The following is a 26,659-nucleotide window of genomic DNA, read 5'->3' on the forward strand; positions in this document are numbered from 1 at the left end:
TAGGGAGTCGGGAATAGATCGGTATGGCGGCAGTTCGCATCGTTTCCTTTTTAGTCGAGGTTCAGCATATCAAGGGCCACTTTGATGAGGCGCATTGTCAGTAAAAGCTGGACACCGTTGATATCTTCCCAGGCATACTAGCTCACAAAATCGGAAATTCTCTCCCAATCCTTAGAGGCTTAATTAAGAATTGTTATAGCAAGCATGAAGAAAAATGACTGAGGAAAGAGAACGAGGTCTTAGAGCAAGTTGAGACTGCGAGCTCGTCTTTCAAAGCCAATCCTTGCACGCTCCACTCTGGTGATGGCTTTCGTGTGTCGTGTGTTCTGTGATGCAGAGCATCGCTGATGTTTGAATTCAATTGTCGTCGAAGTGTGAAAATGTGTAACGTACTGTATATTTACACGATATATCGAGACACCCCCACCGTGCACAACCTTAAAATCTGAAACACCCCACCCTTGAAACCGTTTACTTCCGAAGTACTTCAATGGATGAATTGTCATCCTTGGGCGAGGTCTATGGGATTTGGCATTTTTATGGTTTTTGAGCTCAGAATATCAATGAGAAGGCATTTTGGGGAACTAGATCCTGGCTAAATACCGATATTTCCAAGTCTCTCAGAGATGAATGGGTGGCCTATGCTAGCCGCATCAAGATCAGATATCCTTCTTTCAGTCGTCGAGTCCATGGAGTACAAACAAAGTACCGAGATACCTATTCGACCACCCCCAAAACCCGAGCCGCATCACGTGGAAAAGATTACTAAGACGTTCACCGAGTTATCATTGGCCTAATCCTCAAGTGCCAAACAACCCTAACTTCTTGACTTCCTCGCTTCCCCAGAACGACCCCTTTTTTCGATGGTCTTGGCTTTTGCCGAAACACGAATCAGAGACGCTTCCATACGCCTTGATGCTAAACCCTGCGCTCCTCCGACGCATGTCGTCTCAAGCTCAACCTTGCAACCAGAGATCTCACCTTCCTCGAACAGCCCTGGCTCTTTTTAAGCTCTCCCTCCTCAGCCGGATCAAGAAGACCTGACACGAGGACTTTACCCTGCGAAACTTACTCCTACGTCTGATCTACCAGCGTAGCCGGAATGACGGCAGGGCACGTACTTACTCATTCGCTTGCTTCCCCAGGGCCTTCCGCTTTTGGTGGTTCTGATGACCTCAATGTTGCCTCGAGAGCTACGCTTTGTTGGTGAAGTGCCGCTCAAACCAGCTACGCTTTGCTTGGATATCCTCACAATGCTACCTTGAACCTAGCTTAGTTTCCCCCACTTACTCTGCTTCATTATTAGAGCCTGTTGCGCTCCGGGCAGCGGAGAAACGAGTCGTTGCTCTGAGTAGAGGGAGGCTTCTGCGTACGGAGAGTGCCGATGCCAATTGGAGCATGTTTCAAACCCAACATTCTTGCGTGTGAAGGATCTTGAATATCGAAAGTATAGGCACAAATAACAGTGGTATGGAAAGGAGCCGAGCTGGTCATGCCTCTTCGGGGAGCGTTCTGTCTTCCCTGTGTCTTATTTTAGTTGACCTCTTGGTTGATGCGCTTTCTTACACCCCTCCCTCTTCCATTACACATAGTAGGCTAGGATAAGACCCTTGCTCGATCTGCAGTTTGGCTTGGCCTCATGGGGACTCCCCTCCCATTATTTCGTAAAGTCGCCGATTCCCAAGCTTTCTCCACGGTCCGGGTGTTACACTCGCCGCTCATCGCCCTCCCACACTCAAAGAAGAAGAGTGGTAGATTCGGCCCACCCCTGCCGCCAAGCCATCCCGTCCTTGCCTGCATGAGTGTCACACACATCCTTTATGACATTCTGTGTGCCCACTCCCAAGCATTCTCTCCTTCCTTTTCTCACCTACTCTCTTCTCCCTCCCCTTCCCTTTTCCTCTAATCTGTATCTCGGCGAGGTAGACGAGACGATCAATACCTTCGACTCTACCTCTTTTTTGCTTGAGAGCCCTTTCACTTCCTCGCTGCTGGCTCAGATCACTCTTTTATATATTGATTCTTTATTTCTTTTTGTTCTTTGCACCTCGCGGCTGGGGCTCTAACGAGTTGTTCCGACGAATTCTTCCCCTCGTTCACGAAATTCGTATCTTTCTTTTCCGTTACCTAGCGTACTCGATAAATACGTAATACTGGCAAGAGGGGTGTGTCAAGGAAGAAAGGAAGAGAAGTCCACGGCAAGAGGAGGCTTTCCCGGCGTGGCTTTTTTTTCGACGAACGACCGAGGCCGAAATTATCGACCGACCTCCTTCGATCGAATCCGTCGCGAACCTGCTAGCCACGGCCGAGGTATCGTCGCAGGTCGACATTGAGTTGCGTTCTTTGTTGGAGTGAGGAAAGAACGGCTCGGCTTCAAGATGGATACCAAAACGTTAATAAAGAAGCAATTCACGGCGCAGAAGCTAGTGTTCCACTTCATCTTCTGGGGTGCCCACTGGGGTGTTTTCGCTTATGGATGGTAAGAATTGTTACCAGACCGAGGGTCGACGAGGGCTTCAGGGTCAATAGAGAGGATGACGACGCGGTCGCTCTCGGCCCTTTATTTGTGGGAATGTATGGTTTGCTGACGGTCTTCTTCGTGGTTTTTAGGTATAAGCAGGCGGCTGACCCACGGTTGGCTCCTCTGAACCTACTGCAGTTCTCCGTCTGGATCTCTCGAGGTGCTGGGTTTGTTCTCAGTTTCGACTGCATGCTTATCTTGCTGCCCGTGTGCCGTACGATTATGCGATGGATCCGCCCCAAGGTTCGATGGCTGCCCTTCGATGAGAATCTGTGGTTCCACCGTCAGCTTGCCTACGCCACCCTCCTCTTCACTATAATTCACACCGCCGCTCATTATGTCAAGTATGTACCTCTTTGCGACTCCTCTTCTTTGCCCGAACCATGGCGCTAATTTCGCTTCAGCTTCTTCAACGTCGAGAGAACCCAGCTTCGTCCAGGTTTCGCACTTGATATCCACTACAAGCAAGCCGGTGGTATTACTGGCCACGTCATGCTCTTCTGCATGCTTCTCATGTACACCACTGCCCACGTTAAGATTCGACAACAGTGCTTCGAAGCCTTCTGGTACACTCATCACTTGTTTATCCCGTTCTTCCTCGGCCTGTACACCCACACCGTCGGCTGCTTTGTCCGCGACACAGCTGATCCCATTTCTCCATTCGCCGGAGATGAGTATTGGAAGCACTGCATTGGTTATCTCGGCTGGCGATGGGAACTCTGGACTGGTGGTCTCTACCTCATTGAGCGGCTTTACCGCGAGGTTCGTGCTCGCCGCGAGACCAAGATCACCCGTGTCGTCCGACACCCTTATGGTAAGTTTCATTAAAATATACGCGAGCTGGGTGCGGCGCGAATCCTGACGGGTGGATACTTCCGACATGTAAGAAGATTTCTAACAATGGCTTAGATGTCGTTGAGATCCAGTTCGCGAAGCCTTCGTTCAAGTACAAGGCTGGTCAGTGGCTCTTCCTTCAAGTCCCGGCCATCTCCAAGTATCAGTGGCATCCGTTTACCATCACTTCGTGCCCCTACGACCCCTACGTCTCCGTACACGTTCGGCAAGTTGGAGATTTCACCCGCGCCCTCGGTGATGCTGTTGGTGCCGGTTCCGCCCAAGCTAAGCTTTACGATGGCGTCGACCCTCTTGGCATGTACGAAGTTGCCCTTCAGAACGGCCAGCAGATGCCCAGCCTCCGAATCGACGGACCCTATGGTGCCCCCGCTGAGGATGTGTTTGACAATGAAATTGCGGTGCTGATCGGTACTGGTATCGGTGTTACCCCCTGGGCTTCCATCTTGAAAAATATTTGGCATCTCCGCAACGGTCCCAACCCACCCACCAGGTTGCGGCGTGTTGAGTTTATTTGGGTCTGCAAGGATACTGGGTCCTTCGAGTGGTTCCAGACTCTCCTCTCCTCTCTCGAGGCTCAAAGTAATGAGGCCGCCCGCATTCCCGGTAGCAGTGGCGTGGAGTTCCTCAAGATCCACACCTACCTCACCCAGAAGCTCGATATGGACACGACGCAAAACATCGTGCTCAACTCCGTCGGTGCTGATCTCGATCCTCTGACTGAACTCAAGTCGCGCACGAACTTCGGTCGCCCCAACTTCCCCAAGATCTTTGAGATGATGCGTGATGGTATCCTTGACCGGACTTACATCAACGGCCTCGAGAGCATGCGCACCACGGTCGGTGTCTACTTCTGTGGTCCCTCCGCAGCTGGTAAGCTCAGCGTTTCTACCCCCCAACCCGTGTTGAACTTCGAAATGGTGCTAACGAGTTGTCTTCCTTACAGCCCGCGATATCAAAAAGGCGTGCAAGCAGGCCACCGTCAGCGAGGTCCTCTTCCGATTCTGGAAAGAACATTTCTAGATGTACATATTCGGGTATTGAAAAGAAACCAACATCTGGCCCTATTTATCTTCTTTTGCATGTCTATTTATGGCTCTGTCATACAAACAAGAAATGCTTTCCACAATTTCTTTTTCTTCATCCCATTTATTTTTCATTCATTTGTTCCAGAACGTATGGTGGTGGTCAATTCTTGCGCATGGTGACGGTCAACCCAAACCAAAGACGGGCGAAGAGCGGACATGGTCCTCGTGGATGAATGCGCCTTGCGATGGAAGAAGAGAGTTGGAACGGCTCTCTCCGGGATGAAGACACATTTTTCGATGAAATGGAGACCTTAGCGAATCTTCCTGTTGTTTGCCTTGAGTTCTTCTGCAAGGCAAGAGGACTTCAATATGACTGTGGCGAAACTCTTGGGCTTAAACACGGGCAGTTAGGGGATAAAATAGATCTAGCCTGCTAACGGGGCCGTTGCCTTTGATGGAGGATTTACTTCAGGGAGAGCAGTGGAGTGAGGGGGGTCAGGAAGTGTGGGAACTTTGCTAGAGGTTCTATGTCCTTAGCTTTTCAAGAATAGAGAAGGCGAGATTTTTTTTTATATACGCGAGGTTGAATATAAGCCAACTCTTTCACGAAACAGCGCTTCAGTCTGATTTTACTCAGAGAGTCCTTTGGAAGTGCGGACCATGTGCCGAGAGAGGTGGTATGGAGTTTGAACAGGACATCCGACATGCCGAGCAGATTGGTTGGGGAATTAGCTATATCTGGGCTGCAGTAGTTATGGGAGAATCATTTTGGGGCCGCCTCGGGAGTTGGAGCACGGTGATTTGGGACGACAGCGGTGCTGGCTTGAATTTTGTAGCATTTCTTTTGGCCATGGTATAGATTTCGGCTACCGAGTTCCTGTTTCTATGACCTTTGCACAAAAGAAGTCGCTGATTTGATCATCGGAATCCCTATAACTATCCACGACGCTCGGGTTATATCGGGAATCCTTATTCCTCAGCAGAGTCGAGTGATATCTATACGTCGATATCCCTAGACTGCCTATTGAGCGCTGACAGGCTTTGACGAGAGTTATTTTCTCCGAAAGAAACACGCATGTCCAGCTCATCGTGCTTTCAACAACATGGACATAAAAACATCCGGATCAGGGTATACGGCCAATATCTTCTTAGACCCTTCTTCCGGCTTATCTCCGTCGCTCGTAGAGTCCCTTGTTTCCAAGGGTAGAATGTAGGTTGCATCAGGCGTATACCGGATCCTTCGCTGTTGAAACACCATCCTCTCGTGAGGCATTTTCGCTGCCTTCTTTTGTCTCCGCGAACTTCTGTCGGTGAAGTTGACCCCATAACTCAGGCCCATATTCTTCGGGTTTTTCGCCATCCCGCGCTCGCCGACCTCGATGTAGTCCTTTGCATAGTGTGGTCCTTTGGTACGCCGGACCTGTCTCGGGTAGCAAGGCGATTCGAAAGATACAGCCTCGTCGTTATCGTTCTCCGCATCCGTAGTCACATGGTCCTGATCCTCCTTCTTTTCATCGGTAGGAAGTCCCTTAGCAGTCGTTTCGGCACCGCCTCCTTCCTAAGCAGCAGTCGCAGCGTCGCTCCCCTTCTCCACAGCCTCCATGGCTTCTTTCTCTCTCTTCGCCCTCTCCAGCTCCTCTTCCTCCTGTGCCTCCTTCTTCCTGATCCCGCCGCAACCTTCGTTGTCGGTGGGACACGCCCGGGGCTTCAGCCAGATGGACACGAACTGCGACGTGGGGAATTCGCATTCCGACGGATGAGGGGTAGGCTGGAGGGCCTTGATGGAGTCGCGGAGGAGGAGGAGGTGTTCGTGGCAGCGTTTCCAGCGTATGTTGCGCCAGTAGCCGCAGTTTTGGCACTTAGCGATGACTTCGGTACACATATTTGAGGCGTATCGAGGGGGGGGTGCAATGAGCGTCGGGCCGAGTATGTGATTGTACTGAGACGGACTTATGCTGTTGAGTATGTGAACGGGCTCATGACCTCTAGAGCAGAGATGTTTAATAGTGATGCCTTAAGACTAGGAAGAGCCATAGCTTGTCAGCCCTGGTCAAGCGATGGTAGAAATGATGTAAGAGAGGATTACACACCTTCAAAGCAGGTGTAGGTAGTGGTAAGTGATTAGGGAACATGTGGCTATGGGATGTGATCTGAGAGGTAGTCGGGGGTTGATCTCGAATTAAGGGGATATGTTCGAGGGTGAAAATAGCGTCACAAATTAGTGGCGCTATGTGAGGTGAAGAGAGGCAAGAGCCGGAAGAAGCACTACTAGTGTTGATAGTTGAGAGTGGAACACGAAATAGACGCGTCTAGATGGTTCATGATAGCCTCATCACTCTTTCCTTCTGATGACCATCCGTTTATCTTCACATGTGATTTTGACAGCTGCTCCTCTTTAGGCTTCATTTTCTGGCTCATAGCCAACAAAGGCAGTCCTCGACTCGACACTAGCAAGATTCGTCAGACAAAGGTCAATGCAGAAAAAAATATTGGTATTTTATAGATCCTTCTCTTCAGGCACCAAGTCGGATTCCCCCCCTCTTGGAAACTCGTGCTGTACATCCTACCACTTTAACTCATCTTCGCTTTCCTTCCCAGCTTGACCTTTTTCCTCTCCTTCTCGCCAATCTCCTTATCGTAAATCTCCGCCGCTGTTGGTCCGGCCTTGCGCTTTGTCTTGCCTGACTTAACGCTGACAACTACGTTCTTCTGCCCTCGCTTCGCCGCGTTCATGACCTGCTTCTCCGCATCGTCCCAGCCCGGCGCATCACCTTCGATTTCGTACCTAAAGTTGGCCGTATTAGTAATCTAATGTTACTCAAACAATTTGAAGCCTCTCACAGACTCGTGAAATGGACTTACTGGTCGAGAGGAAGCGAGTCGATAAGTTCTCGCTTCTTCTTCTCCACCTCGGTCAGCGCCGAGTCATCCTGGAGATCATCTTCTAGCGAGATTGCGAATGGCTCGAACCGCTCATTGACACGCTCATCGTCATGCGCTCCACTGGCGTTCTCACGGCTTACGCCAATGCTATCGGGCTTGGGCATCTCCGCCTCGACGGCACCTTCCACTAGCGCAGCAAAGTGCGCAGTAATCTTGCGGATAATCTTGTTGAAGAGCGGCAGAACCTGCTCCGGCTGGATCGTTAATTCCTGAGAAATGGTATCCATGTCCTTGCGCTGAAGGCCGACTGAGAGGAGAATGGACTGCTGCAGGCCCGAAAGCTTGATGTCTGATCTTAACCGGCCGCTGAAGTAGAGCATTGCGAGTGTTGGCACGAGGTCAAGAATGACACGATAGTCGAACATGTTATTCGAGTACGAATCGAGGCGCTTCAGGTCGAACGGCGTCATAAGCTCGTCCAGCTCAGACTTCCTAAGGCGCTTGACCTCGGCCTTGTCGAGCCGTGCACCGGCAATGGCGGACTCATCAATGCTCAGAGCTGTGATCGGAGCAAAAGTACGGAAATCGTAAGAAAGGAGCGACAGGTATCTGCGGTGGAAATCTCGTGCAAATGCTCCGAGCCAGCTTTGGTCCCCGCTGCTTTCCAGAGGCCGGAGCATCACGCAAGTGTGTTCTCCAGTCAACTCATTGGGAGTTTGACGCAGGTACACCGGCGCGAATGTGGCCTTCTTCCAGAATTTGTGGAGCGGCGGCGTTAAACCGTAGCTAACACCGACATAATCTACGCTGGCAGGTCGTCGCTCCTCGAGCCTGGCGAACAAAGGCGGCATCTTGGAGATGTCTCTGACCTTGATATTGTCGTCGAGGAGTGACGCTCCTGCGAGCTCGTCGTCGGTGACTCGTGGGAAGGTTTCCTCGGCGGAGGTCATTGGCTCTTCTTCCGAGAGATTGGTAAATTTCCTGTCATAGTAATTTACTAGAAGGTCCAGGGCCCGAGATCCGTATCCCATCGAGACATAATCCGGATTTGTAGCTATCCTGACCACTCTCGCTCCCGATAGAGACGCGAACTCTTCATCTTGGAACTGTTGGCTTACGAGCCAGGGAATAAGGTCTCCCGCAGGCCTCTGCCCACGTCCCAGGCTGTTGAGTACACTCTGTCGGCTAATCTGACCTTCTAAAGCCACCTGTATCACACAAAGAGGCTCTGGTAGTTTTTGGCTATCTTCGGACACAGGCGGCACTAGAACAAAGAGCTCGTGAGCCGGCGCATCGCTCATGAGCTGAAGATCGTTTGGCGAGTTTTTGTAGTGGCTGGCCACGTAGAGCGCAATCATTTGCTGGAGGAACCTTTCGGAGACCGGGTGGAAGGAGAAGAGGGTATCTCGGTTGACGTGGAGGAGCTGGCATTGTGACGGGTCGGGGCAACCGTGGATGGTGTTCTTGGATCGAGGCAAGGTTGCGTCAAGGCAGAGGAGACTGTTGAGCCATTTTTCAACGGCGTCGCCTGGCGCGTATCGAATTGGCTCGGAGAGGGTAATTTCTCTTAGAGACCGTCCACTAGAAGGCACGGACTCGCTCTTGGCCGCCTTGCCAGTAGATCGATCAGCCACTTGCGTGTCCGGAGCCACGTTGGCATTCTTAGCGTGCGCCTGCTCCCGCAACTGTTTAATGAGCTTCAGGGACAGGGATCGACCCGTGCCTTCATAACCGTTGATAGTAGACGCCATAAACACTAGATAGGGGCCCATAAGCTTCCTGACGAGCGGAAGAGGAATGGCGGCAGCCTCGTCGATCACCACCAATTCCGCTTGGCCTAGGACATGAGCATCTTGTGGTCGGATGTACTGAATTGTTTGCCTATGCTGGCGGTGGATGTTCACACGAACGATTGCCTTATTCCAATCCTTGTTCGTCGACTGAATGATGGTATAGTCGATATGATCCGCGTATCCGAGAGCGTCGAAGCCCTTAAATATGAACTCGAACAAGGTCTTCAAGTTCTCGGGAGATGGTGATGTGATGAAAATGTTGCTATACCCGTGAGCCACAGCAGCTGCCACAGCAACACCCATCGCCGCCGATTTTCCTCGACCACGCGCTGCGGTAAGAGTCACAGTACTCCTCAATGTCTTCTCCGCGATGGCATCGACGAAGGTTAAAAGAGCCTTTGCTTGGTCTACCGTCCGCGCTAGACTAACGAGCGAGCCGACAGGTTGCGTATCTTGAAGAGAATCTTTCAGGCCATCTAGCTCCCTTTGCGCGGGGGTCTTGGGTTGATCGAGGTCGGGCGGCGGAAGCGCCTTCACCTCTTTGCCTCCGGAGATCGGTAGCACGTTAAGTTCATCATCGATGACAAGACAAGATTGGCAGCTGCCGAGGGAAAGGATGAATCGTTCGTTGAACCTCGCGACAACGTCGTCATGAGCTTCGGTTCGGTATCGAGAGTGGACGTCCATGGTCAGAGTGTAAAGCTGCTTCAGACTCGTCATACCCTTGAGCAACAGGACCACTAAGCCGCCTCCCTCCACGGTCTCAATTGTTCTCGCGAGGATATTTGGTGTTATCGCTTCGAAGTCTTGGAGAATACACATGCCGTATGTGTTACCGAGAATCTTTTCCGTCTCCTTGTAGTAGACATATCGAATATCGTGGAGAGATACAAAGAGTTCGAAAGGGTCTTCGGAGTTCGCCTCGCGGATACCACGCTTGATTTCCTTCTTGATTTTGTTCTCCCGCTTTTTGCGGTGACTGTAGCGGAAAGATTAGCCCACGAATTCTAGTAGAAAGGCAAAAAGTGTTCCAAGAAGGCGAGAGTCTCACGATGTAAAGCCTAATAGCTTGCTCTTATATGCCCATAGGACGGATTTGTTTTGCTTGATGTCCATACTCGACATTATGTAGTGTAGATGCACAATGACATCCTTGGCTCGGTCGCCGACAACGACGAAGAAGCTGCGCTTCTTCTCTTGTAAGCCATTGCGAATGAGGGCGGGAATCCTCGAATCACTGGCAATTGTTAGAATGGCTCAAGGATGTTTTGAAGAGCACAAAGGATCTTGAACTTACACTGCCTTGCGAGCCATCTTCAAGAAGTGTGCTGACGAGCCAATGCCGATCCACACTCTAGATTGTCTGTCCTCTCGATATCGATATCCGACCCAAGCGACGCAGATGCGACAAGTGGGAATAATTTTTGGCGGACAACTTTTTTTCCAGATTCTGCCAGGCGGTGAAGCGTGCCTCTGTGCCTGAGGTGGGGTGCCTGTGGCTTGTGAGATTTCATCCACATGTGAGGTGGCTGATCGTGGCTGGTGGCTTGATTCGATCGCTAAAACGGAATATAGCTAAATTTTATTAAAACGAACGAGAGTGTTACGATTTGGGAACCTGCAACCGGCTTAATTAGTTGCGACAGTGTGTCGGAAAAGATTCGGAACATTCGTCATCCACTGGCGGCGCAGCAGGTTCGGGCGCCCCGACACAAGGCACCATTCGCTCCGGCCCTCGAAGAAACCAGAATAGGCGATTTGCTGTGCATTCACTCACTCTTGAAGAGTCTCTCTTTAATCCCATCGCGGTCCTTTGATGCAATCACTTTCGGACCGAACGTCCTGTATCGAATCCTCCAGTCTTTCTCAGGGCCCTCTTGACCTATCCTGCGTTGGTGTAATATCCTTCTGCCCCCCTTAAGCACTTCTTACTTATCTCCTCCTACAACCGTCAACTCGGGCCTCAGCCTAACCTACCTGAACTCAAATTTTGTGGACGTAGGCTTTAAACCGACCAAGCCTCGTCCTCTGTGAAACTTTTCAGTCAACTTTTCTCTGCCCAAGATGGTGAGGCTCCCCCCCCCCGGGCCCAAACGGGGTCCATACTTACGGCTTATGGCAACTGAGACTAACCTTTGCGCTTCGTTCGCTCCTTATCCTAGGGTATATCTAGACGACCTAAAGATAAAGCCGCCCGGCAGGGCCGTGGTGGTGATCAAGGGGGAGCCGGCGCCCGACCCAAGAAGGCAACATTCGAAACGACAAAGAAGAAGGAGATCGGTGTTTCTGACTTGACGTTGCTGAGCAAAGTGTCCAACGAGGCGATCAACGAGAACTTGAAAAAGCGATTCGAAGGCGCCGAAATCTACACTTATATCGGCCATGTGTTGGTCTCCGTCAACCCTTTCAGGGATCTCGGCATCTACACTGATCAAGTGTTAGAGAGCTACAGGGGCAAGAACCGTCTCGAGATGCCGCCGCACGTCTTTGCTATCGCCGAAGCTTCTTATTACAACATGAAAGCCTACAAAGATAACCAGTGTGTAATTATTTCCGGAGAATCCGGCGCTGGAAAGACGGAAGCGGCGAAGCGCATCATGCAGTACATCGCCAACGTCTCGGGCGGTGAATCCGGCGATATCCAACAGATAAAGGACATGGTGCTCGCCACCAATCCTCTGCTGGAGTCCTTCGGTAACGCCAAAACGTTGAGGAACAACAACTCGTCGCGTTTCGGAAAGTACCTCCAGATATACTTCAACTCGCAAGGCGAGCCCGTCGGAGCCGACATTACAAACTACCTCCTCGAAAAATCCCGAGTCGTCGGCCAGATCACGAATGAGCGCAACTTCCATATCTTCTACCAGTTTACGAAAGGCGCCTCACAAAACTACCGACAATTGTACGGTATCCAAAAACCCGAGACTTATGTATATACTAGCCGATCTAAGTGTCTCGATGTCGACGGCATCGACGATGTTGCCGAATTCCAAGACACTCTTAACGCCATGGAGATCATTGGTCTGTCGCAAGCCGAGCGAGATGAGATTTTCCGTATGTTAGCAGCCGTCCTATGGGTGGGAAACATTCAGTTCCGAGAAGACGACAGCGGCTGGGCCGAAGTCACTGATAGGTCCGTTGTCGAGTTCGTGGCATACCTGCTTGAAGTAACGCCCGAACAACTCGTCCGCGCCGTTACAATCAGAATCCTCACTCCCAGGAGTGGAGAGGTCATCGAGTCTCCCGCCAACCCTGCCCAGGCACTAGCGACGCGAGATGCGCTAGCTAAAGCCATCTACAACAATCTCTTTGATTGGATCGTTGAGCGCATCAACCGGTCGCTCAAGTCTAGGCAGGCGACGACGAACACTATTGGCATCCTTGATATCTACGGTTTCGAGATCTTTGAGAAGAACAGTTTTGAACAGCTTTGCATCAACTACGTCAACGAAAAGCTACAGCAGATCTTCATCCAGTTGACGCTGAAGACTGAACAAGAAGAGTATGCCAGGGAGCAGATTCAATGGACCCCGATCAAGTACTTCGACAACAAGGTTGTGTGCGATCTCATCGAACAGATCCGGCCTCCTGGTATCTTCTCCGCTATGAAGGATGCGACAAAGACGGCCCACGCCGACCCCGCGGCTTGCGACCGAACGTTCATGCAGAGTATCAACGGTATGAGCCACGCTCATCTGACGCCTAGGCAAGGCAACTTTATTATCAAGCACTATGCCGGTGACGTGAGCTACACGGTTGACGGAATTACGGACAAGAACAAGGATCAGCTCCTAAAGGGTCTCCTCAGTCTCTTCCAGGCCAGTGGCAACAGCTTCGTTCATCAGCTCTTCCCTCATCAAGTCGATCTAGATAATCGAAAGCAACCACCATCCGCGGGCGACAGGATCCGGACATCAGCGAACGCCCTTGTAGAAACATTGATGAAGTGCCAACCATCGTACATCCGAACCATCAAGCCGAACGAGAACAAGTCGCCTGCCGAGTATAACGTCCCTAATGTGCTCCATCAAATCAAGTATCTTGGTCTGCAGGAAAACGTCCGTATCCGTCGAGCCGGTTTCGCCTACCGTCAACCGTTCGAGAAGTTTGTGGATCGTTTCTTCCTGTTGTCACCAGCAACCTCTTATGCCGGCGAGTACACCTGGCAAGGGTCGTACCAGGATGCCGTGAAACAGATTCTCAAGGACACGAGCATTCCCAAGGAGGAGTGGCAAATGGGAACCACGAAGGCTTTCATCAAATCTCCCGAGACGCTCTTTGCGCTCGAGCATATGCGCGACCGCTACTGGCACAACATGGCCACCCGTATCCAGCGCATGTGGAGAGCTTACCTCGCTTACCGTGCCGAATCAGCCACTCGCATCCAGCGATTCTGGAGGAAGAAGCGGACTGGTGCAGAGTACCTACAATTGCGAGATCAGGGTCACCGTGTTCTAGGAGGTCGCAAGGAGAGAAGGAGAATGAGTCTTTTGGGTTCCAGGCGTTTCCTCGGCGACTATCTCGGCATCAATGCTTCTGTCGGCCCCGGCTCCCAAATCCGAAACGCCATCAATCTCTCCACGGGAGAGCAGGCTGTGTTTTCGTGCAGAGGTGAAATTCTGGAGGCCAAGTTTGGACGATCCAGCAAGCCGAGCCCGCGCATTATCATCGTTTCTACCCGAGCCTTCTACATCGTTGCCCAGGCGCTGGTGAATCACCAAGTCCATATATCAATAGAGCGATCGATCCCTCTTGGCGCTATCAAATATGTTGGCGCGTCGAGTTGTCGGGATGATTGGTTCTCGCTTGGTGTGGGGTCCCCACAAGAGCCCGATCCTCTGATGAACTGCGTGTTAAAAACGGAAATGTTTACGCAGATGCAACGCATGATGCCCGGTGGCTTTAATCTCAAGATTAGCGAGGTGATCGACTACGCCAAGAAGCCAGGAAAGGTGCAGATGGTGAAGGTCATCAAGGACTCGCAAGTAACGGTCGACTACTACAAGAGCGGTGCCATTCACACGCAACAAGGCGAGCCGGCGAACTCCGTCTCGCGACCCACTCCTAAGGGCAAGCCTGTTCCTCCTCGACCAATCACTCGTGGCAAGCTCATCAAACCTGGTGGTCCAGGAGGCCGACCTTCGAGGCTTACCGGAAATCGCACGCCTCAGCCGAGACCTGGCGCTAGTAGTAGCACCTCATCTAGGCCCGTGCCCCAGCCTGCTGCGGTCATGGCTGCCGCCGCCATACCAAGCCATACGCGACCCCAGGCATCGCGTGTTGCAGCCGCTGCTGCCGTCACCCCAGCCTCGAGAATGCCACCACCGCCGCCACCGCCTGCACCGGCCGCCAAGCCAAAGATCATGGCCAAGGTCTTGTACGACTTCTCTTCGGACAAGGCAAACGAACTATCAATTACCAAGGGCGAGATGATTGAAATTATCCAAAAGGAAAATAACGGTAAGTTTTATGAGATCCTGTCTCGAACATGCGGTGTAGCTAGATATCTAACTTTGCTTTTCTTTTGTTAGGCTGGTGGCTAGGGAAGAATGCTCGCGGTCAAGCGTGGGTACCATCGGCGTACGTTGAGGAGCAGGTCGCTCCGCCTCCCGCTCCCGCTCTGGCGCCCCGTGCGCCCCCACCCCCTCCGGGCGGCCAAAACGGAACACGTACCAAGCCCACACCACCGCAGCCTCCCGTCAAGCGCCCCGCTGCTGGGCGCAAGCCCGCCGGATATCAAGCTAGGGACTCAGGCATGAGCCTGAACGGCGGGGCTGACGGCAACCCCACCCCCAATTTGGCGGGCAGTCTTGCGGATGCCCTCCTGGCCAGGAAGAATGCAATGCAAAAGGGTAGGGATGATGATGATGACTGGTAAATGGCACGGAAAATGGAAAAGTTTACTTGTTGAAGTATAGAGACTTGCCTTGGGAGGAGCGATTGTTCTTTGTTTCTTCTTCCTGGATCGGACGCGTATTTCATCCAGAGGGCATCAGAAGGGATGTATATGTATGATGGTTTTTATGATAGCTGTTCAGAATATGACATTCATGCCCGTAACCCTAACCCGATGAATTACTTCAATGTCTTACTAACACAATGTTTGTTTAAACGTGATCCCGAATTTCTCATCAAATTGGATCTCATTAATACTGTATTTGTCTATCCTTGCGGTCAAAATCATTTATGCGTCTGCATCGTCAAGCTCTACTATCCTTCTTCTCCGTAGTATCTCTCCGAGGGGAATATCCTCGTCGTCATCTATCCTCCGTATCAACGGTATGTCCTCGTCATCCTCATCATCCTCATCCACACCGTAATCACGGAGCGTCTCGCCATCCGCATTCTTAAATTCTGTCGCTGCTTGACCATCATCGCCATCTACGTCGTAAGGTTCAACCTCCTCTAGTTCGGCAAGTATGTCAGCCCTTTGCCTCTCCCATCTCCGTAAATCGGCCTCCTGTCTCCGCCGGAACGCCTCCTTATGTTCCTCGGTGGAGGAATACATAGGAATCGCACCCTCGTCGTCCACCGACTCGCCAGGCCAGCCCGGGACGGCACGGCGATGGCGATCTGGATCGGGAGGCGGCCACATTCCCCGACGGGAGTTGAAGCCGTTTTCTTCATATTCCCAGCCTGAACCTTTGCCAGTGCGGGATATGCGTGGACCGCCGGCGAGTGGGAAGAACCAGAGGAGGAAATTCTTCGTGCCCATCGCATCCGCCATGTTTTTGAAGAAGCCAATGTCGTAGGGGAACTCGACCTTTTCAGGTGGTCCGTCAACCTCGTCGTCTCCGTCCCACCAGCCGCCTCCTCTTCGCTCGACGAATCGCTCGTGCTTCTCGATTTCCCAGCCTTCGATCATGGTTGTGTTGAGGACCCATCCCCTTAGGGTGCTGGCGAGCATTATCCCTAGCGCTGAAGATGTTACGAAGCATACTAGCCCCAGAAAGGCGAGGTGTATCAGCGCCGGTAGATTCGGGCCGAGATACGAGGGCCATTTTCTTGCGTCCCAAAGAGCGGCGAAGCGAAGGAAGAGAAGGTATGAAAGGTACCATAGAGATAGGTTCGTCCATACAAGGAAGCGGAGGAAGTGAGGGAAGGTCGTGAGGGAGACGCAGTTGGCTGTCCACGGACAGTGGTGGTCCATTTTGGGGATGCAGCGGCGGCAGTGGCGACAGTGATGGGCTCGGGGAGGCTTCGGGGCCTTACACTTGGTGCACCAGCGGGTGCCGGGTACCGTGGGGCTTATAAGATCGGCGGTAGAATCATCGTCCGAACTCGAGTCTCCCAGCGTCTTATTTGTGGTCGGGTTCAGGACGGGCTTAGTGCCAGGGCGGGATATCGCGGGATCGTATTGGCCGGGAGAAACTGTGCATGCCCTATAGTATGACCACCATAGGCAAACGAGTAGGGTATTGAAGGTGATCGTCTGCTTCTTCGTCGGCGGGCCCGGATCGAGATTCTCGGCCTTGTGGAAGAGATACTGCGAAGTGTAGGCGAGAAAGATGATCAGGAGGCAAACGGCGGGAACAGCGAGCCTTTTCACGATGGGAGCGTCATTGAATCCGGCCATCGTGATCCATGGGCCACCTTCCGCGGAGCATTCGTCACCCCGATGGGTCTTCGGGTAGGGCGAAAGTAAGTTGGTATCGGAGTCTGGGTGTGGATGGCCACAAGTGCAGTGATCTCAGCCCCCGTCGTCGTATCATTGAACGCGGAATGCACTGGTGAAACGCGCGTTCAGGGGTAGCTTCGCTTATATAAGCCATGCTGAGAGCACCTCCCTTCAGAAGAACAAGTTGAGGCATCTCGATTCTGGAATGCGATGATCGACAAACTCAAATGTTCCAGGATTCCAGATGATAGGATCGTTCTGTGACCCTTTAAACCCAATTTAAAATATGTTATTTGTGAAAATTGGCCCCATGTTATGACGAATTTCCTTCTCGCACCCCTGAAGTGCTGAGACTTGAAGATGGTGACGAGAGTCGCTCAGCTGGTTCTTCGCAGGGACTGGCTTCTCACTAAGTCCACGGGCTACGCTAGTCTTCTCCTCGCGCTCTTGTATGTCCATGCCCTTGAGTGAAAGAATAAAGGTGTTGTGCTGACTTGAGGGCGGAAAAAAAGCTTCGCCTCTACTTACGCCCGACAATTTCATACCCTCGAGCGGTATGCAGTACTAGGTGCGTTGGGCGTATCATCTAACCCGGACATGAGCGTACATGCTGACCCTGGATCTACTCTAGATGAACCAAGAGGGACTGCTGTTTGTGCGCTTGGGCTCGTATGGGCGTTATCTTGGGGAGGGTCCTTACTCGCGAAGAAATTGCCGGATGCCGGCTCCAATTCCAGTTCGTCTGATCTAAGCCCGTTTGGCTGGCATGAATTGACTAACTGGGATAGAAGGCGAGCCTCTCCATGGAGAAGAGCAGAGGTTTATCGCTTCACCGAAGAGGCCGCGGCCACGTTACCAAATTATCCTTTCCATCTGTCTCTTCGTCCGGCTTGAGATCTTCCTTGCCGTGAGCCGTCAAACTCAATGCTCTGTTCCAGGGGTCGCGGTAAGCATTAGAGCTCATCATCCACATGGAGGTAAAATGCAAATACCAGCGCTAATTGTATATTTAAGCCCTTCGTTTGTATCCCCTTACTTATATACGAGCTTTATTTTGCCGTCCAACCAACGCCGGAAGAGAAGGATCAGAATGATCCATGGGGTGACCTCTTCCTAGATCTCGTGAACTGGATCACCACGTCAAGAGTGAGTTTGATGATCAGCATCATTCTCCTTGTCGTTGGGGCCCGCGATTCGATGTCTCAGACGACCAGGACAACCTTTTTCTGCGCGAATACTATGGATAGCAGCTCGCGGACGGTCACCCTACAATGGCTCGGAGTGTGTCTGGACGCCACCATCTTGATACTGCTCTGGCGCATCATGTCGTGGACAAAGTCGACACAGGCTCGATTGCGCACACTCTCCACGATATTGCAAAACAGTTACTACCTGGCTGTGGGTGTTTTCTTTCTTGTCGTCATCTTCACGAAACAAAGCTTCTGGTCGATCTACGGTTCAGATGTCATTTCCGACGGAATTATCCTCTCGGTTGTCTTGATCTCGTCCATCTTATTGATGTGTGAATCTACGCCGATTGTGCCTGTGGCCACCATTTTTATGGCTTGCGGCCAAGTCGCATCACTCAACAACGTTGACCGAATGCAAACCTGGCTACATGGAACAGCCTACGACACGCTCAAACCGCTCTATTGTCTCTTTTTCGGCTACTCCATCCTTCTCAGTCGACATCACATGCGTACGCTAAAGACCGCAGTTAGTCTCGCCATCTTCTGTGCTCTCGCCGTCGTTATATTCACGGCCTTACCAATTACGATCATAAGGGCTAGGAAGCACGGGTTCGACATTCACCCTGTAAACAAGCTAATATATGAGGCCCGAATAGGGTCAGATCGTTGGCTTACCCGGGCATCTATCAGTGGCAGCTTAGAAGTGGCGGTCTCGGAATATAAGGAGCGTAACCACGGGAAACAACCACCTCCGGGCTTCGACGCTTGGTTTTCCTTTGCCAAGGAGAAGAAGTCATTGATCATTGATCACTTTGACCAGATTGGGAATGATATACTTCCCTTCTGGAAAATGTCTCCAAAGACATTGAGAGCGAGAATGGAACAGCTCAATAACCAACCAGGCATAGCAATGGTCAAGATCCGTGGAGGGAAAGCCTCCACAGATACAAAAACAAACCAGGACAACCACCCTCCACGCCAACTAGAAGAGCTAGTTTCTATGATTTCAGCCTTCTCCAACCACCTTCCAGATATGGATATGCCGATTAACCTTTACGAGCAGCCCAGGGTACTTTCTACCCATGGGGGCACGTCAAATGTTTGGGCATCGACATCGATTCCCGAGCGCCGTCACATGGAATCACTAGGCTGCCCACCGGGATCTTCGGTGAGATCCCGGCAGCCCTGGAATATCCGTGACCTAACCACGACATACACTTCCTCCTACTCGAAAGGCCAATTCATTACTAACTGGGAGCGATCCCTAGACATCTGCAGCCAACCAGATGTGATGGCCTACCTCCACGGATTCCATATGGTCCCACCTGTAAAGCATGAGCCCTACGTGCAACTCATGCCAGTATTCAGCCGCTCGAAGACGAGCGGCTTCAGTGATATCCTAATCCCCCTTCCAGGCAATGGCGACTCTGCAGAGGAGTCGATGGGAAACTTCCATCACAAAGAAAACACCCTCTATTGGCGGGGTGGATATGGGGACCCAACGGTCGGGCAGCAAGGCTTGCGTGGCAATCACAAGCATCGAGTAGCGCACCTCGTCAACAATGCAACCTCCTCCGACGAGACGCTAATCATTCTCCCGGCACTGAATAATAATAACAATAATGGGGCGAAATTTGCTTACAGCAAGGTTCCCACACAGGAACTCAACGCCCTCCTCCCAACGGACATTGGCTTCACCGCCGACCCTAACGCACACACCTGCACGACACCGCGAACTTGCGCCCCTGCCCTCCTTGAGCTCGGCGCTACAGAAGAGCCTCAGCCTGGCCTTCATCCCCTCGATCACCGATACATTCTCATCCTAGACACAGACTCGGGCCCATCCTCCTCGCCGAGTACTCTCGCCGCATTAAAATCCAGCGGCGTGCCATTCATATCAACGATCTTCACGCACTGGTACACGGAACGTATAATGCCTTGGGTACACTTCGTCCCCGTCGACATCAGGCTCACCGGTTTCCACACCGCGCTGTCTTACTTTACAGGCTTACGGCCAAGGCGCGGAGCGGACCGTGACGGCAACGCCAACGGGGAAGGGGAGGGGGAGGACCCGAGTGTGACGGTCACGCTAGCGGGGAGGCAGGTCGCTCTCAATGGTGCTGTGGATGACGCGAGGTGGATCGCCTCACAGGGTAAGGCATGGGCTAAGAAGGCTCTGAGGAGGGAGGACATGGAAGTGTACCTTTTCAGACTGCTTCTCGAATGGGGTCGCGTAATTGACGATAGGCGGGATGAGTTGGGATTTATGTACAAAAGCAATTAGGGATTGGCGGGGGTTTCTTCCCCCTCTCCCCCTGGGGGCGTCTAATGTTTTGCCCCTTGTCTTCTTCTCTTTCCTTTTCTCTGTTTTGTATACGCCGGTTTCAATCTAGTGTAAGTCGTTTCCACTTGTTGTTAACCAACGTCTTCAGTCTTCAGGGTCATGGGGTTTCGGTATATTCGGTATATGCGATAGATGGAAATTGCTTTTCCCTCCACTACTTTCATTGCTTTCTAGCTATCGGAAATATAAACAGCATACTTCGTAGGTATACAAAGGTATATACCCACATTATTTCACATTTCTTTTTGTCTGCCGCATACGGCTTTGCTTTATCCCAATGCTCAACTGGAACCCCGACCAACCACGTATCCAACATCATGCCACCAAAACCAAAGCCACCGCGTTCCATCACAATTCATATCCGCTAGATAGTTGCAGGTCCCCCTTTTCACATCACCTCCCCCGCCCCTCGCTACAATGCCCACCGATTCCGCCTCTCTGCTAACTCCAATCAATATGCATCCCTCCATCCGAGGCGGAAATATATCCCCGGAAGTGGCCCTAGGGGCGGAGACCAAGTACTCCCCGCCTCTTTCACCTAGCCAAGCTTGTACCCGTTTTCGTGCCCTTATTTGCGGTCTGACATACTTGGAGAGGCCGGAGGTGACACCGCCTTTAAGGAGGTGGCATCTTCCATGCCGGGAAGGACGAGTTAGGGAAAAGGGGGGGTGGGCTGCCATCAGGCTTCGACAGCAACCTCTAGAATGTTCAAACCGGTGTGGTCTTGTCACCTCCTTGCGGCGAGGAAGAACAACAAAAAAACCATGGCTAACCGTAGTCGTCAACAACAAAGTAGATCCCGTTTCTTGTTTGGCGAGTTGTTTGGCGCCCGCTGTAATTGTAGGCGGTAAGAAGCCACATTCGACGGTGATGTATCATGCCTCAATGAGACCTCACGAACGATAAGGTAGGGCGACGTTCCCTGCCGAACATTGGCCTCACTGTCCCAAAGAGATTGAGTTTGGTTTACGATTATTAGAAAATCTACGTATCAATGAGTGATTAACAATACGAAGCAACATATCCGAGATCATAGGCCCCAGGGCTACCAACCAATACCGCTACCGGCTCTGATTGGCCTGGGGCCAACTCTGCCCGGCGTCAACTTGGGTCCTCACATCGCTCTCGTCACAATATTCCAGAAATTTGGTGATGAAAAGGGGGACGTTGGGGAGACACAGCATCTTACTTTGGGGGGGGGGGGGGGGGAGCACCATGTAAAAGAGGGAAAATGCCCGTAAGGCGCGGCGGCCAGACGGAAAACCACCTCAGCCCCAACAGCCCCCTCCATCAACACAAGTTCCCTCGTCGACCTGAACGAGCAAGATGCGCAGAAAATCCTCCTTTTCGGTACCTCACACCTTCAAGTTCACACTAAACCGGCGTCGGGAGTTATTTTCTTTCAAAGGTGGCCAAAGGTGGCTGGCAGGGGGCGCCGTCTGACATATCAATAACTCGTGCAGGCGCCCAATTCTTCAGAGGCGTCAATACATCGTTTGCCCTTTCACTACCACATTCTTCGGCTTGGGAGGGGGAAAACAAATATGCAGTGACCTCGGTGTGCATGTTTGGCTAACAATAAGCCAAGTGGCTAACACCTGACATCTTTAGAATGACAATATTATTTTATACAGGGCTGGGTACTTCGTAGACCAGTGCCTCTTGAAGAAGGGTGGAAAGGGTGAATGGATAGGAAACAGGGTACTCCGCGCTACGAAGTAGGTGCAGGGCATCTCCATGCACTAGGAGGGGTATTATCACTTCCGCGACCCCAATGAAGAGCAAACAATCCAGAGGAACAAGGATATGTCCCGGAGAGCTGAGAAAATATGAAGAAAGTATGGGTATTTTTGGATCCAGATAGCACGAAGATTATCCACTCACGCGGAATTTCCTGCAGATAGAAGGCTGGGGAGATTCGATCCTTGTCCATCGCGACCAGCTTCCCTCCAGCCCCCTCCATCAGTGAATCCTGGATCTACGAAGTGATCGCACAACGCATCACCCGCGCTAAAGGCAAATATCGTTGGCGAGGCTCTCGAGCGCACGCGTCCTAAGAGGACAGTTAAGAGGACGGCGTACCTCAGTTGAGGTACTGCCTGAGCTGAGAGGCTGGGGAGGCCAGAACTGCGTATTATGTATGCCTTAACTTGGATCAGCGAACGATTGCCGTGGAATACATAATGGCCCGGCACTGGTTGCGCAGGTAAGCTGTATCGCGCTTTCGCTGGCTAACGTCCTCATTCATGCACCTCAAAGCTGGGATGTCGGCCGAAACGGAGAGAGCTGGGGTGACTTTCTGCAGAGTCACCAGTGTCAAAACTCAGCGTTGGACGGGTTAGCATTATTTCAGGGATGGACAGGACCAACCAACCGCACAGGTACCGTGCCAGCACAGGCGGTAGTGTACAACTGCCATCTCCTGATTGAGCGCCACTCCCGGAAGAAGGCCCGCGATCACGGCTCTTCTCCGTCCTTAGCCTTTCTCAGATTGTTCCGTCGGTCAAGAATACCATAGCGTACCCCTCTTTCGGGACATGAAGAAATAGGAAGAACACACACACGCACTTCGTCGGGGTAGACTCGCTTCTTTTCGCTCTTTTTTCTTTTTCTTTTTTTTTTTTTTTTTTTTTTTTTTTTTCTTTTTTAATCTCTTCCTGGTAAAGAGAACCAACAGGGAACTCCAAAGGAGGCTATCGAGGAGGTTAGGCTGAAGGAACCTTTTTTTTACGCTTAAAAAGACACTTTGCAAAGACATACCAAACACTAAACCAATAGCAATAAGGTGAAAAGCCTAGATGTTTCAAACGGCGCTACCGTATACTCCATCCCATGCTACATCGGTTGGCCTGATCAAGTTTTTGCCGTGTAAACTACGAAGTACTTCCATGGTCACTTCCAGTGCAGCGTTGTGTTATAGTGGCGCATGCTCTAAGGCGGGGCAACGAGTAATAAAACCCGCACACTAGTGTAGTCGAATAGACGTGCAAGTCTTGCTTGCATATGCGACGCAGGAAGGGGCAACAAGAGGGGTGTGAGTGGTAACAACGAACATAGATTGACGGGTCCTGAATGTTCTATAGGTCAGTGTTGGTGACAGTGGATGGCACACCCCCTCCTGCGATTTCGCACAGGTCGTCAATAAAAGCGAGACACAACATTGACACTGGACAAGTAGTGCACAGAAGAGCCGGGCCAGGCATGAGCTGCCTGGTACACTTGTCTGTCCATGCCTCTCCTTCACCGATTCTTTTACCTAGCGCCATCTCCGTGGGGGTCCCCCCGCATCCAATAATGGACCGAAGGACACAGGTGGAAGTGCAGTACGAAGTACTGCACATGTCCCTATAAGCCGAGGATGAAGGGAGAGTGGAGCAGCATCAGGTTAAGCCAAGTTGAGAAAAAAAAAAAGAGAAAAAAAATAAACAAAACAAAACAAAACAAAACAAAAAGGGAAAAGGGGCATAAAATAGAAGAGAAAAGGGAAAGGAGAAAATCAAAAGACAGGGGGGGATAAGGGGAAAACCAAGTACAGATCACGGAACCATATGATACAGAACCAAAGGTTGAAGATGAGTGGTGGCAAGCACCCATGGTGATGAGTGACAGGCAGGCGTTTCTGGCTTTACTTGAGAGCAGCCTCCACGCGAAGGTTGGTGAGAGCCTGAGGCACTTTCCACGGAGCTCGATGGGGGACCAAATTCCTTGTCAAACTCATGTTGATCAAGGGTCGTGGTCTTGAGGGATGGGGGGGATTGAGAAGCTCCACTCTCCCTATCATGACAGCTGGGAAAATCTCATGCATCCCTTGGCCATGGTTTATGTAGTGGAAATGGCTTTCCTGTGCTGTTTGGTCTGGAGACGACAACGGACATAGACCATTGCTTCTTGTGATCGAGCTACGGAAGGGGTCGGAATGAGAGAATGGAAAGCAAACGAAGCATGGCTGGGCCAGGCCCCCTCCCCACGCCATCCCCGGACCCCATATGACGTTAGGGTGGGCCAAGTCCCGAGCACCCTTCGCTTCTTCCAATAAATTGACAAGTGCAACCTCTGTGCGTGAGTAATCGGCTGTCTTGTCGTGGCTTTTGTGCCCTTGCCGACTCTGAAACCCTGAACCCAGTCCCGGTCAGGTTAGCGTAGGTCTCACTATCGGATGGAGGAAGTTTGCGGTGAGACTGGCGGCAAGTCCCGGTGAGGTTCACGATTGGCAGGCGAGGGAGGCGAACACTCTGTGACCGTTCCGGAACCATTTTGGTGAAGCATTGGTCATACGAAGTTGAAGTGTATCGCGTCGTAGCATCAGAGCTTCGCCAGGCCTGGCGACGAAGCATGCCCTAATAAAGCGGGGGGAATAAATAGATTGTTACCCCGAATCCAGTCAAAGCGTCGAGTCCTTTCTCTTGTCTAATTAGGTCTTGGCTTTCTTCCGAGTTCTTACGCTCGGCTTGAGCGTCGTCGTGGCTTCTTCTGACTTGGAGCTCGCAAAGATGGGAATCTAAATCAGGAACCATTCTCCTGGAAGATTGATGACTATTGGGTAACAATGCCAGACCATGATCATGATCAACGCACATTGCGCTGCTTAGGAGGCTGGGCGCCTCTGTCTGCCTCCGTAGTTCACCGAACCGAGGAACATAGGAGCTTGCCGGAGGTATTTGGAGCGGAAGAGCCTCTTCAGCCGGCGAATAGCCAGCTATCATACTGAAGCAGATAGACGGCCAAGATCGGAGATCCAATATTGCCCGATCCTCTCTTAATGCCGATCCTAGGGTGTTGGAGGTCGATATTGTCATGCCGCCTCCCATCGTGGGGAATATATTTATAACACCTTCATAGGATTGGATCTCAAGCTCCAGCTACATTGGTCAAGCACGGAAGAGATTCTCACATGGGTTTTCTGGGCTCTCAGTGGCTCTCCTAATTGCACAGAAGGCACATAGCCCACTTCGTCCTCTCCTCGCCAGGCATGAACAGGAAGGTCCAGAGCTCAGTCTGGCCTGGCGCGTCTCGAACTTGGTTAGGTGCAACGCTACAAGTGAGAAATTTACGCCGATGTCGTCACAGCATGGAAAGCACAAACTAAACTTGGGAGCCCCAGTTCTACCCCACGAGGGGTCCTCATAGGCGATCTAAAATGGGAAGGAAGTAGTGTACCTCTTTCCTTTGGAGAAATCCCCATTGTTTCACTCCTTCCAGCCTTCCCAAGGAGCACCTGATCTAAGTACAGCCAAGAAAGGAGAATATCTTCCGGCTGATGACAGACTCCAGCTCCGACATTGCCCTTCGTGCACTCCGGGGAAACCCCTGACCATTCGGACCGGACGTGAGGCGGCAAAATGCTTCACACGAAGTCCTCGGCAGGGTGCGTGTGACAAACGTAAACGGCATCCCTTTCGCTGTCATGCAATAATACTGTAGCTTGAAAGTACCATGATCTCATTGAGCTCCGAGTAATACATCAATGATTGTCAACGACGTGATCGGGGCGAAGTGGCCTCCAGATCCGTGTGTGCTCTGCCATCCCGTCCGTCTAGACCTATGGACTTAGAAAAGTACCGCGGGCGCCATTGGCTGGTGATGAACTTCCAAAGCGGCACCTTCCCTCTCGGTGAGAGAAATAGAGCAACACCAAAAGAGGAACTCGATACTGTCATACACTCGGGTACGGAGTACGAAGCAAGTGGAATGGTGTTCTCCAGAATACGAAGGTACTTGCGCGGGGCTACAAGTACACTAGGGTGTGGTGTCCATGTGCTTCGAGGAAATTTTCAGTCGGTGACTTCGATCCAGCTGGCGCCGATATGGTTGAGAAGGTAGATTAGGCTCCGCAACATTCATTTGCTCAGATGTTGCCGGTTCCGGCTCCCGAAAGTTGCTAGCAGTGTGTTGCGAAAACTACATCTGTCAATATTTGCGCACAAGGAAAGTGGTTGATGGAGGAATTGATAGCCTCTACTTTTTACGAATTATACCCTCGTCCAGCATCATCTGCACGTTTATACAGGCCGGCAGGGTATTGAGGGAAGGACGAGCGAAGCTTACTGGTGAAGATGATTTGTTGATGGAGAGTGTTGCTGGGATGGAGGAAGGCACACATGGTCCTGTTGAGCAGTAGCCCAGTAGTGTACACATGTACCCGGAATAGTGCTGGAGGGTACTTCGAACACTTGCAATCACCCTCGCTGTCATTGGTCTTTACAAACTGCCCAAGCTTCCCACGAAGTATTCTCGGCATGGAACCTCACCTGCTGTTCAGTCGGTGGGCATCCCTGTCCCACCCCGCCCCCGCCCCATCAGCCCCTCGCTTTCCAATTATCGCGACGCAATCGGCGGCTAAGGGAAAGCGAGGGACGGCGTTCTTTCACAGGAATGCTGTACAGGTACGAGAAACCTCCCTACAGTTATTCTGGTACGTAATGTCCAGTCT

The 26,659-nt window shown here is 51.6% G+C and overlaps 3 protein-coding genes and 3 pseudogenes across 3 annotated transcripts; 3 read left to right on the plus strand and 3 right to left on the minus strand.

Moving 5' to 3' along the window:
• Positions 1-2,378: 2,378 nt before the first annotated feature.
• On the plus strand, positions 2,379-4,396 carry SAPIO_CDS5595 (Cytochrome b-245 heavy chain subunit beta; the record flags this gene model as incomplete). The annotated part of the gene is made up of 5 exons (XM_016787895.1): positions 2,379-2,479; positions 2,611-2,865; positions 2,926-3,335; positions 3,431-4,246; positions 4,320-4,396. The coding sequence occupies 5 exons, from the start codon at positions 2,379-2,381 to the stop codon at positions 4,394-4,396; spliced, it is 1,659 nt and encodes a 552-aa protein (XP_016642210.1).
• A 1,563-nt stretch (positions 4,397-5,959) lies between these two features.
• Positions 5,960-6,283, minus strand: SAPIO_CDS5596 (annotated as a pseudogene; the record flags this gene model as incomplete).
• Positions 6,284-6,972: 689 nt separating this feature from the next.
• SAPIO_CDS5597 (UPF0202 protein KRE33) lies at positions 6,973-10,391 on the minus strand (the record flags this gene model as incomplete). Its single annotated transcript, XM_016787896.1, has 4 exons — positions 6,973-7,186; positions 7,264-10,056; positions 10,129-10,314; positions 10,375-10,391. 4 exons carry the CDS (start codon positions 10,389-10,391, stop codon positions 6,973-6,975), a joined length of 3,210 nt encoding a protein of 1,069 aa, XP_016642211.1.
• Positions 10,392-11,141: 750 nt separating this feature from the next.
• On the plus strand, positions 11,142-14,955 carry SAPIO_CDS5598 (Myosin-1; the record flags this gene model as incomplete). The annotated part of the gene is made up of 3 exons (XM_016787897.1): positions 11,142-11,144; positions 11,240-14,537; positions 14,609-14,955. The coding sequence occupies 3 exons, from the start codon at positions 11,142-11,144 to the stop codon at positions 14,953-14,955; spliced, it is 3,648 nt and encodes a 1,215-aa protein (XP_016642212.1).
• A 306-nt stretch (positions 14,956-15,261) lies between these two features.
• Positions 15,262-16,653, minus strand: SAPIO_CDS5599 (annotated as a pseudogene; the record flags this gene model as incomplete).
• Positions 16,654-17,892: 1,239 nt separating this feature from the next.
• On the plus strand, positions 17,893-20,169 carry SAPIO_CDS5600 (annotated as a pseudogene; the record flags this gene model as incomplete).
• Between the last annotated feature and the right edge of the window lie 6,490 nt (positions 20,170-26,659).

This window comes from Scedosporium apiospermum, assembly GCF_000732125.1.
Source record: "Scedosporium apiospermum strain IHEM 14462 chromosome Unknown SEQ_SAPIO_0099, whole genome shotgun sequence".
NCBI lineage: Eukaryota > Fungi > Ascomycota > Sordariomycetes > Microascales > Microascaceae > Scedosporium > Scedosporium apiospermum.